The 12972-nt window shown below is 37.6% G+C and overlaps 1 protein-coding gene across 1 annotated transcript in view; it reads left to right on the forward strand.

The window, feature by feature from the left end:
* The first annotated feature begins 338 nt into the window (after positions 1-338).
* esrrgb (estrogen-related receptor gamma b) overlaps positions 339-12972 on the forward strand; it is a 134802-nt gene continuing 122168 nt past the window's right edge. The window contains exon 1 of the mRNA XM_061900447.1: positions 339-663. Within this exon, the coding sequence (XP_061756431.1) occupies positions 614-663 (50 nt within the window). The 5' untranslated portion in view covers positions 339-613. The remainder of the gene's footprint in view (positions 664-12972) is intronic.

Below are 12972 nucleotides of genomic sequence, written 5' to 3' on the forward strand. Positions count from 1 at the left end.
GTGGAAAAGTGCACACGTAGAACCCTTTAGCCACGCTAAGCCCCCGTAAACAGTCCGCTTTATAGTCTCAGGACCTGCGTCTGACTTGTAAACACCTTTTTGGAAATGTGTGTTTGTGCTTCTTGCAGCGCTCCCCTGTCAATGACTGCAGGCTGCGTTTGCCCGCCCAAACGCCGCCATCCACCCGCCTCTCCCGCATTGGCCCCCGTCAGGACCGCCCTCCTCGGCGAGGACCAATAGCAGGTGCAACATACGCCTCAAAGCCACACCCCCTTGTTCTTATAGCACCCCCTGTGCTTCAATGGAGACTCAATCCTTCCTAACCTTTTCCTGGTGTGTGCTCTCTCTCTCTCTTACTCTATTTCTTCTTCTATTACTGCATCCATCCATCCATCCATCTCCACAATTACCATCGCCTTCTCCTGCAGCCTTGCTGAAGTTTTCCGGGTCACACGGGGGCAATGGGTAGAGGTAGGGGTTACCAGCCCCCAGGAAGACCTGAGCAACATTGAGTGCAAGATGATGTGAGACCGGAGAAGTGAGCTCCTCCTCCTCCTCCTCCGACCGTTCTCTTTCTCTCTCCCACAACATCTGGAATGCTTAACCTGGACTGATGGATGTTTCCGAACTGTGCATCCCTGACGCGCTCTGCTACCATAACCAGTAAGTACATCCTAATCCCCCCTAAACTAAGTCAAACTCAATATACAAGCGTCACCTTGTTGAATATCTGCTCCATGTCCATCATGGGACTGGAAACTTCATAGGGACTTTTGACCCTGCAGCTGTCCCACTGTGCATCAGGATCCAGGTTTAGCGCAGACTAACTATGCATCCCACATTTGTCTTAGAGCGTGCACAAATTCCCATCCAGTGCATAAAATGAAGAAAGTTTTCCTCATAGTTTCATGAGTTTGGCTAACACCAGAAATAGTGCATGTAAGTGACAGTAAGTACAACAGTGCGGCTCGGCTGCGGCGTTGCATGCAAACGAGTCTTTTGCCAGCAAGACCCCTTTTCGTGGGATCCTCTTAAATGTTAATCTCTAAAAGGGATTGGGCACTTTTTACACGGCTGTTAATTATGAACGGTCCGACTAAGACGCGGAAAAACCAAAACAGACGTGGAAATCCTCTAAATGTAGTTTTTTTTTTTTTTTTTTCCGGTTGATGTATTGTTCGTTTATAATAAGCCTTTTTGCTGGCCAATTACAGCTAATTAGCAAGAGTACGAATTTTCACCAGAGGGCTTTAAGCCAAATAAGTCGAGTTTTTCAGCTTAATTGTAATTATTTTGGTGAATTTGCACGGTATTTTAGATGGAATGTTGACACTAACTTGTTTGGTATATTTCTGCCTGATAAAAGCCCCACTCTAAGGGGACCCATTCATGCATATTCCATAGCACCTAGAAATAATACCATATTTTTCAGAATAGAAGTCGCTCCGGAGTATAAGTCGCACCTGCCGAAAATGCATAATAAAGAAGGGAAAAAACATATATAAGTCGCACTGGAGTATAAGTCGCATTTTTTGGGGAAATTTATTTGATAAAACCCAACACCAAGAATAGACATTTGAAAGGCAATTTAAAATAGATAAAGAATAGTGAACAACAGGCTGAATAAGTGTACGTTATATGACGCATAAATACCCAACTAAGAAGGTGCCTGGTATGTTAACGTAACATATTATGGTAAGAGTCATTCAAATAACTATAACATATAGAACATGCTATACATTTGCCAAACAATCTGTCACTCCTAATCGCTAAATCCCCTGAAATCTTATACGTCTAGTCGCTTACGTTAACGAGCTAAATAATATTATCTGTTATTTTACGGTAATGTGTTAATAATTTTACACATAAGTCGCTCCTGAATATAAGTCGCACTATGAAAAAAACTGAGACTTATAGTCCGAAAAATACGGTACTTAAGAAGTGTTTTGTTTTACTTAATAGCAGTTTTTCAAAGCATTCAAAATTTGTTTTGAGGAAAAATGAAACTAAAATGCTCTTTTCTGGGCCATAAAACTGCATTTAATACACACTTGTTGCCTTTATTGGAGGCAACATGGTTCTAAAACCTATGTATAGGACAAGTAAAGTTGCCTTTGTTTACATACATGCTTACTGTACATTTGTTGTTCATCGCTATATACTGCAATGCATTATGCTATTTTTTATCCTCCTAGTATTGCAAAATGTTAGAAATACTCTTCAGTATGTTGCATTAGAGCTGCAGACGACAGTCATCATAGTTAACATATTGTTGATGGAATAATCCAATGAAAACTGAGCATTATATAAGAAATAGGCATATATAATGTTGTGGCTTGTGATTGTATATAATAACTAATACGGTATGTGACTATGCCCCAGGAGGATGTCTCTGTTAATTCAGGGGCCAATTTGGGTCACGTTTGAAAAACTTGTTAAAAAAAATACTATTATACTAGATGGATAGATAGTACTTTATTGATTACTTCAGGGGAGTTCCTTCAGGAAAATTAAAGTTCCAGCAGCAGTGTACAGAGTTGAGATCAATTAAAAAAATACAAAATATATAAAATCTAGAAGAAAAAAATATATATATATATTATATACTATAAAAATCCACATGTATAATATTGTTGTTTTTCTATAAATGTGTATTGTGAATATGTTGTGTTAAGTAGCATCCAACTAGGATAAAAGTACTATATACACAGCACATGTAATCTAATATTATATATATATATTATTACAATATTGTATGTTAATAAAACCCCCAAATAAAAGCATGTACAATCTGACACTTTAGCTAAATATATACATACTGTACATATCATGATTAATGTTAGTTTATTTTTTTCCTAATTGAAAGGACAGAAAATTATTAGGAATTCATGTCATTAATAGACATGCAAAGTTGGTTTAAAATATAACACATTAAAAACCGTGCACATTTTTTTTTGTCATGATGTATCTTACTATAAATGTTTTGACATGAAAAAAAGCTGATTAAAAATATTTTCACAATCACTTAATCACTCATTTTCTTAAATATTGAAATGATTTCAAATGCATATTTTTGACCGTTTTTTGTTTTGTTTGTTTTTGTTTTATGATAAATTAACATATCTCGGGGAGTTTATTTTACATTTGACATTATATACGAGGCAGAAAGTATTTTTTATTTAGTTTGCGCCAATAAATCTGATCCATCATCTCTATTCCCACAGGGGTCTTCAGGATAAGTGGTGGCACATAGACACACATACTCGCACATACACACACTCACACACAGTCAAAAAAATACCAAAGTTTCACACAGATGGCTTCAAAATTCAGTGGCGTTGTACTATGGTGATACTTCAGTGTGTGACAAGAAAAACATCATCTACAGTATTTATATTATGTTGTATTATTGCACATACTGTACTTATTATACTGTGTATGCTACACAACTTTTTACTTTAAAAAAATACTTTTGTTTTTACATTTTCATGTTTTTTTTCAATGACTTATAGGAATGACAAGCATGTTCCTCCAAACCACTGCTCGCAGACTGTAGATGACAGAGCAGCATGAAATTTAACTTAATTACATTTCTAAATGTGACACAAAAATGTAATTACAACAACAAATATTTTAATGTTGTTTTACTGTAAGATATTGTATTTTTCCACCAAAAAAATAGTGTTTTAGGGCAGAAAAATATTTTATTGCATCATTTAGTGGACTAAATGAATAAAAATACTGTACTTTTTTTGATTTTTCATTCATAATGCACTGCATGTGTTCATGAATAGAGACGAGTAAGCGACAAAGCCTTGCTAAAGGGCTGCATGCAATTTTTGTTTTTTATAGATTTTGTCCTAATGTCGTTTATTTGCACATTAATGTAAAAAATATTGCTTAAATTAAATCAAATTTAACTTTTTTTTAAAAGTAAATCATGTTAAATATAGCTTAAAATATGTATACAACCCAAAAAAATGTGTTTAACTTATAATAATAATAATAATAATAATAATAATAATGATAATAACAATTATAATATTACTGATGTCAATAACATGATACAATTAATAGTACATAATAATACAATTAAGTTCCTAAAATGTGTTGAAATCAAATGAAATCAAACTTTGCCGAGCCAACAAAAACTTAGTCCAGCGGAAATCACGTTCAAATAGTATAAAAACAAGGGGGAAAGTAATATATATATATATATATATATATATATATATATATATATATATATATATATATATATATATATATATGATTACTTAAAACATTTTTATTAGTATGAAGATGATACATATAATCACAATAATAAAAACATTAAATACTGTTTTTATTATTGTGATTATATATATATATATATATATATATATATATATATAAATAAATAGTGCATCTGAAAACATAAAAATACTTAGTAGTGCTACCTGCAGAGTCAAAAGTAATGAACTCACAAAACAGAACAGGAATTGCCAACAGTCCCTAAAAATAGTTATATTATAACAATAATTAATTTATATTCAATTTAATAAATCGGATAAAAAAAAATATTTTTCCACCTTCCTCAGCACGATACATTTTTGAAAAGTTACGCACCCCGACAGTGTTATATGGAAGCCTCACTCTGAGTGTCATGTGTGTGTGTGTGTGTGTGTGTGTGTGTGTGTGTGTGTGTGTGTGTGTGCGTGCGTGCGTGTGTGCCTGACAGCATCACAAGTGGAATAACTTCTTTCCCTTTCATGAAGACCCTCCTCCCTTCTTCACTTCATATAGATATCACCTTCAGACAATCTGCGTGGTAGTGTGTGTTTTTGTGTGTGTGTATGTGCGTGTGTGTGTGTGTGTGTGTGTGTGTGTGTGTGTGTGTGTGTGTGTGTGTGTGTGTGTGTGCGTGTGTGTGTGTGTGTGTGTGTGTGAGTGAAGGACTCACTAGGATGTAGATGTGTGCAAGAACGTTTAAATACAAAGCCAGCTCTGCCTCCTCCTCAATCAGTTAGTGTTATTGATCAAGTGGCAAACAGGAAGTGGTGCGTATCATCACAAAAGGCCGCCATGTTTCCTTTCTCACGGAGGTCTCGAGTCATCATTTGCATGGCGTTCACTTGAGATGCAGGCCGTGCGCTAATCGCATTAGCTCCATGCAAAGTTGGCTCATTTGCACATTTGTTTCAAAATGAATACGGAGGAGGGGGGTCACAATCTGCGGGTGGACAAGTGGTGATTATAGTTGCAATGTTATGTCGGCGAAGAAGAAGACGAAGAAGAAGCAGACGTTTGAAGGTTACGTTTCCAGGCGGTAATTGAAATGCAAAATAACAGGAGAAGATCGATGTCCATCTCTGTTTATTTATGAAATCAATATGGTAACTGTCCCTCATGAGTCCACCCCCCCCCCCCCATCCTCCCACCAACATCACCTCCTCACTCTTCATTCCCAATGACGGCTTAAGTCGCTGCTCGTTTATTCCCCGCACTCCACCACTGTGTGTCTTCTTAAAAGGCAGTTAGGGGGTGTGTTTGACTTTGCAGAGAGAACACAACGCCTATGTAGATGGGGGTGTGGAGGGGGAGGGGGGAGAATCCAGGTGAGGAGACCTCATCCATGTGGGAAATCTATGCATGCATGTCGCCCCATGGCTATGACATTGAAAAGGCCGCATGCTGGACGTCCTGTCTTTATACGTCCTCCTGAGAACCAGCGTCCTCTGCAGTGGACTTTTGATTTTGGTCCAGTTCTTCTGTGAAAGTTACACGCTGCAGAGAAAAATAGCCCTGTTAAGCGTAACACAAATGTCCACTGAAGAGGACACTGATTCTCTAAAGCAAGGGTCCCCAAATGTTTGACCCAGTGGCCGCATTTGTTTAAAAAAATTGGCCGGGGGCCGGGCTATTATATATATATATATATATATATATATATATATATATATATATATATATATATATATATATATATATATATATATATATATATATATATAATGTTTTCATTATGTTCACAACAGATCACACTTGTTAGTTAAACTATGAAACAGAGCTACGATGTCAACAAAAAATAAAAGTATTTTAAAAAAATTTTTCTCTCATGTTTTCAATAGTTTTAGTTGCTGCCAACCTATAGTGTAAATCTATTGAAGGGACACTGTACAACTCCCCCACTCCCTTACCCATCCCACCCAAACAATGACAGACTATCATGGAAAGATTAATGAAGTAATTTCATGCATGACTCCTTGTCGCTGTCCTTCTGAGCCTCCATGTTCCTACGCACCTTCAACACAACTGTGATATATTTGCTTTTTCCGGCTTAACAAAGTCATAGTGAAGAACACTACATGAATCTTTGAATGTTTACATTTACTCTTTAACCCAGACCTGAGTAAATTAAGCCCGTTAAGCTTTTCAATCTGGCCCGCTGGACATTCCCAAATAATTTTTTTAGATATTTAAGATGGAAACTATAGCTGCCATTATGATGTGCAGGGATGTTTGTAAATAAACTATACAAAGTACTTCAATGGTTGGAATCTGCACTTTTGCATGATATACTAGTTACTATGGTAATCTAATTAGTTACTATGGTAATCTAAGTCACAGCAGCTCAGACGAGGCACCAAGCAGTGTGGGTGGAGAGCGTTTCCACAGAGTGTTTCCAGGGCGAGCCTGAAAATGCGGGTGTCAGGGATAAACGCGGAAAGAGATTATTACAGCAAAGTTCTAAAGCTTAGTGATACAAACCCCGTTTCCATATGAGTTGGGAAATTGTGTTAGATGTAAATATAACGGAATACAATTATGTGCAAATCATTTTCAACCCATATTAAGTTGAATATGCTACAAAGACAACATATTTAATGTTCAAACTGATAAACATTTTTTTTTTGCAAATAATCATTAACTTTAGAATTTGATGCCAGCAACACGTAACAAAGAAGTTGGGAAAGGTGGCAAAAAATACTGACAAAGTTGAGGAATGCTCATCAAACACTTATTTGGAACATCCCACAGGTGTGCAGGCTAATTAGGAACAGGTGGGTGCCATGATTGGGTATAAAAACAACTTTCCAAAAAATGCTCAGTCTTTCACAAGAAAAGATGGGGCGAGGTACACCCCTTTGTCCACAACTGCGTGAGCAAATAGTCAAACAGTTTAAGAACAACGTTTCTCAAAGTGCAATTGCAAGAAATTTAGGGATTTCAACATTTACGGTCCACAATATCATCAAAAGGTTCAGAGAATCTGGAGAAATCACTCCACGTAAGCAGCATGGCCGGAAACCAACATTGAATGACCGTGATCTTCGATCGCTCAGACGGCACTGTATCAAAAACCGACATCAATCTCTAAAGGATATCACCACATGGGCTCAGGAACACTTCAGAAAACCACTGTCACTAAATACAGATCGTTGCTACATCTGTAGGTGCAAGTTAAAGCTCTACTATGCAAAGCAAAAGCCATTTATCAACAACATCCAGAAACGCTGCCGGCTTCTCTGGGCCCGAGATCATCTGAGATGGACTGATGCAAAGTGGAAAAGTGTTCTGTGGTCTGAAAAGTCCACATTTCAAATTGTTTTTGGAAATGTTCAACTTCGTGTCATCCGGACCAAAAGGGAAGCGAACCATCCAGACTGTTATCGACGCAAAGTTCAAAAGCCAGCATTTGTGTTGGTATGGGGGTGCATTAGTGCCCAAGGCATGGGTAACTTAAACATCTGTGAAGGCACCATTAATGCTGAAAGGTACATACAGGTTTTGGAACAGCATATGCTGCCATCTAAGCGCCGTCTTTTTCATGCATGCCCCTGCTTACTTTAGCAAGACAATGCCACATTAAGCACGTGTTATAACAGCGTGGCTTTGGAAAAAGAGAGTGCGGGTAATTTCCTGGCCCACCTGCAGTCCAGACCTGTCTCCCATCGAAAATGTGTGGCGCATTATGAATCGTAAAATACGACAGCGGAGAACCCGGACTGTTGAACGACTGAAGCTCTACATAAAACAAGAATGGAAAGAATTCCACTTTCAAAGCTTAAAAAATTAGTTTCCTCAGTTACCAAACGTTTATTGAGTGTTGTTAAAAGAAATGGTGAAGTAACACAGTGGTGAACATGCCCTTTTCCAATTACTTTGGCACGTGTTGCAGCCATGAAATTGTATTTTGATTATTATTTGCAAAAAAAAAACAATGTTTATGAGTTTGAACATCAAATATCTTTTCTTTGTAGCATATTCAATTGAATATGGGTTGAAAAGGATTTGCAAATCATTGTATTCAGTTTATATTTACATCTAACACAATTTCCCAACTCATATGGAAACGGGGTTTGTATATATATGTATATATTCCAGGCTTCACGGTGGCAGAGGGGTTAGTGTGTCTGCCTCACAATACAAAGTTCCTGCAGTCCTGGGTTCAAATCCAGGCTCGGGATCTTTCTGTGTGGAGTTTGCATGTTCTCCCCGTGAATGAGTGGGTTCCCTCCGGGTACTCCGGCTTCCTCCCACTTCCAAAGACATGCACCTGGGGATAGGTTAATTGGCAACACTAAATTGGCCCTAGTGTGTGAATGTGAGTGTGAATGTTGTCTGTCTATCTGTGTTGGCCCTGCGATGAGGTGGCGACTTGTCCAGGGTGTACCCTGCCTTCCGCCCGTTTGTAGCTGAGATAGGCGCCAGCGCCCCCCGCGACCCCGGAAGGGAATAAGCGGTAGAAAATGGATGGATGGATGGATGTATATATTCCTCCCGCACTAATTGACTGAAAGAGCGCGCATTTGCCGCTGATGATGTCACATTATCGATGGGAAAATGCATTTTACAACAATATGATTTGACTGAGCCGCTAGGAGACAACAGGTAACAACAGTAAAATGAATTAGAAAGGACAGATTTAAAAAAATTAAAATTAAAATTAAAAATAAAAGTAAAATAGTTTTTTTTTATTTTTTTATTTGAGACTTCCCGCGGGCCGGATTTTGGGCGCTGGTGGGCCGTATTCGGCCCTTGGGCCGTAGTTCGGAGCTTAGTGATATAAGATGTATCAAATTGTAGGTGGTTTCATTTTTTTACCCTTCGCGTTCATTTTTCGCTGTGTTTGTTGCATTTTTGTTGCGTTAAAATATGTTGATGGAGTGGGTAGGTGACATTTATATGTTGTCAATATTCAGTGTTTTGTCTTTCATAGTTAATGTTGTAAATAAGTTAAAGTTAAAGTACCAATGATTTTTGCACACACACTAAGTGTGGCTAAATTGTTCCCTGCATTTAAAACATCACCCTTGATCACTCCCTGGGAGGGGAGGGGAGCAGTGAGAAGCAGCGGTGGCCGCGCCCGTGAATGATTGTTGGTGCTTTAACCCCCAGTTCCCACCCTTGATGCTGAGTGCCAAGCAGGGAGGTAACGGGTCCCATTTTTATAGTCCTTGGTAGACTCGGCCGGGGTTTGAACTCACAACCAACCAATCTCAGGGTGGACACTCTAACAATCCATCCATTTTATATCACTTGTCCCTTTTGTGGTCATGAGTGGTGTTGGAGCCTATCTCTGCTGCATACGAGCGGTATTGTAAATCCCACATTCTTTATTTTCATGTACATTCTGGGTGTCTCATTCAGTAAAAAAAAATTAAAATTCCTTTCTTTTTTTTTTAAGGCGATCTGTCGTAACGTTTTTAGCATTCAATCAGACATTATTGTGAGGTTTTGTATTAGTGTTCTTAAAAATCAGATATACCCGCCCCCCCAGACAAATGTCTTTATATATGCCCCCCGAAAGTCAAAAAAATGGCCTAGGTCTGCTTTAACCTGTCTGAAATGGAGGAGTAAGAAGCAGGGTTTATTTAATCCACCTTACACATCTTCATCACATGTGTAAGGTTACCATTTATTAAATTGAAACAAGACAATCTGTCTATAAAAAAACAACTAATTATGCCATTTAGGCGGTTTAGTTATGTTCCTAATTGACTGAATTGGACATATTCTCAAGCCTCCTAAAACAACACTCCCAGTTACAGTACGGTGTTACTAATCACGTAGTGAACAATGCACTATCCCATCGGGAATCCCCCCTCTCTGCCTGCGATGATGCATTACAGCACGGCTCCCTCCTCGAAAACAAACCCTGCAATCGACCAAAGCCGCCCTGCTGATTTAATGGGAATTCCTGCAAATCTTTTGTTAACCACACCAGCCTGCAGAACGAAGCACGCAGTGGTATCGCTCCATCGTTGTTAACAGCCTCATTAAAAATGCAGGAGCCATGCCGAGGAGGACTTTTTTATCATCTGAAACAGGAAGGAAGCTGGGGATCAATAGATGTGATCTGGTCTCACAGGCCAAATAAGACGCATCTTGGCTTTTATAAACACAATAAACTTGCGAAGGCGTTTTAGGACCACAATGAATAGAATGAAATCATAAAATTACAAGAATGATGTTATAAACTAGTTAGAAACTAGTTATAGTGCACTTTGTCACTTCAATAATAAATATGGCAGTGCCATGTTGGCATTTATTTCCATAACTTGAGTTGATTTATTTAGGAAAACCTTGTTACATTGTTTAATGCATCCAGCGGGGCATCACAACAAAATGAGGCATAATAATGGGTTCATTCCATGACTGTATATATCGGTATCGGCTGATATCGTTATCGGTAATTAAGAGATGGACATTATCGGAATATCGGATATTGGTGAAAAAGCCAATATCGGACATCTCTAATGTAAATAGTCATGAAAATAAAAAACACGCATTGAATGAGAAGGTGTGTCCAAACATTTGGCCTGTACTGTATGATTGTAGCTGAGATAGGCGCCAGCGCCCCCCGCGACCCCAAAAGGGAATAAGCGGTAGAAAATGGATGGATGGATGTATGATTGTAGCTGAGATAGGCGCCAGCGCCCCCCGCGACCCCAAAAGGGAATAAGCGGTAGGAAATGGATGGATGGATGGAGGCAACATGTTTTTGCACTCTACTGCTGTTAGACACTCTACTGCTGAAGACACAACTTCTCCAGGATAAAGATAGTTGCAAGATCAGTGGTTCTCAAACTTTTTTCAGTGATGTACCCCCTGTGAACATTTTTTTAATTCAAGTACCCCCTAATCAGAGCAAAACATTTTTGGTTGAAAACAAGTGATAAAGGAGTAAAATACAGCACTATGTCATCAGTTTCTGATTTATTAAATTGTATGACAGTGCAAAATTTGCTCATTTGTAGTGGTCTTTCTTGAACTATTTGGAAAAAAAGATATAAAAATATAAAAAAAATTGTTGAAAAATAAACAAGTGATTCAATTATAAATAAAATTAATCAACTTAAAGTTCCCTCTTTGGGGGTTGCAATAGAGATCCATCTGGATTCATGAACTTAATTCTAAACATTTCTTCACAAAAAAATAAATCTTTAACATCAATATTTATGGAACATGTCCACAAAAAAATCTAGCTGTCAACACTGAATATTGCATTGTTGTATTTTTTTCACAGTTCATGAACTTACATTCATATTTTGTTAAAGTATTATTCAATAAATATATATATAAAGGATTTTTGGGCTTCACGGTGGAAGAGGGCTTAGAGTGTCTGCCTCACAATACGAAGGTCCTGCAGTCCTGGGTTCAATCACAGGCTCGGGATCTTTCTGTGTGGAGTTTGCATTTTCTCCCCGTGAATGCGTGGGTTCCCTCCAGGTACTCTGGCTTTCTCCCACTTCCAAAGACATGCACCTGGGGATAGGTTGATTGGCAACACTAAATGGTCCCTAGTGTGTGAATGTGAGTGTGAATGTTGTCTGTCTATCTGTGTTGGCCCTGCGATGAGGTGGCGACTTGTCCAGGGTGTACACCGCCTTCCGCCCGATTGTAGCTGAGATATGCGCCGGCGCCCCCCGCGATCCCAAAAAGGGAATAAGCGGTAGAAAATGGATGTATGGATGGATAAGGGATTTTTGAAATGTTGCTTTTTTTAGAATATTTGAAAAAAAAATCTCACATACCTTCAAGTACCCCCCAGGGGTACGCACACCCCCATTTGAGAAAACACTGCCTTAGAGCACAGGTGTCAAACTGAAGGATCTGACCTGCGACATCATTTTATGTGGCCCTGCAAACACCTCTAAATGATATGTGTCAATAAAGTACTTCATATTTTTTCCCACTAGAAATAATTGTTTTTTTCATTTTCACAGCAAAATATATGTACTGCTTGAAATTGCATACCTTTTAAACTTTATTGGTATCCATTATTGCGACAAATATTACAGTATAGTATCATACTTTCCAAACATGTTTTTGTCTAAAAAAAATATCTAACTTTACAGCAAACTACCCATCAAATTCATAAAAATGACAATACGTTTCAGGTTGTTCTTTACAGCATATTACTGTAAATGTAAAAAAAAAAACTATTACTGTTTTTTACGTTAAAATTCTGTTGACTAAGATGCCAGTTTTTGACTGTAAAATCTACGGTTGTTGTTTTTAACAGTGTATTACTGTAAATGGAAAGACAGTACATTTGTTTTTACGGTAGAAAAACTGGCAGCTAAGTTGCCAGAATACAAAAAAGAACTTGTGCTTAGTGTTGTAAAAACCGATGTAAATTTACACCAACATTCTGGCAACAAAGCTGCCAACTTTTTCCGTAAAAATCCTCCCAAAAAACAGTGGTACTGTTTTTCCATTTTCCCCCAAAAAACACTCTTTTACAGTAAAATCGACAATCTACTTAAAACATACATACATATATACATATATATATATATACATATATACATATATATATACATATATACATATATATATATATACATATATACACATATATATATATATACATATACATATATATACATATACATATATATACATATACATATACATATATATACATATACATATACATATATATACATATACATATATATACATATACATATATATACATAT

The sequence above is a fragment of the Nerophis ophidion genome, linkage group LG05 (genome assembly GCF_033978795.1).
Source record: "Nerophis ophidion isolate RoL-2023_Sa linkage group LG05, RoL_Noph_v1.0, whole genome shotgun sequence".
In the NCBI taxonomy this organism is placed as follows: domain Eukaryota; kingdom Metazoa; phylum Chordata; class Actinopteri; order Syngnathiformes; family Syngnathidae; genus Nerophis; species Nerophis ophidion.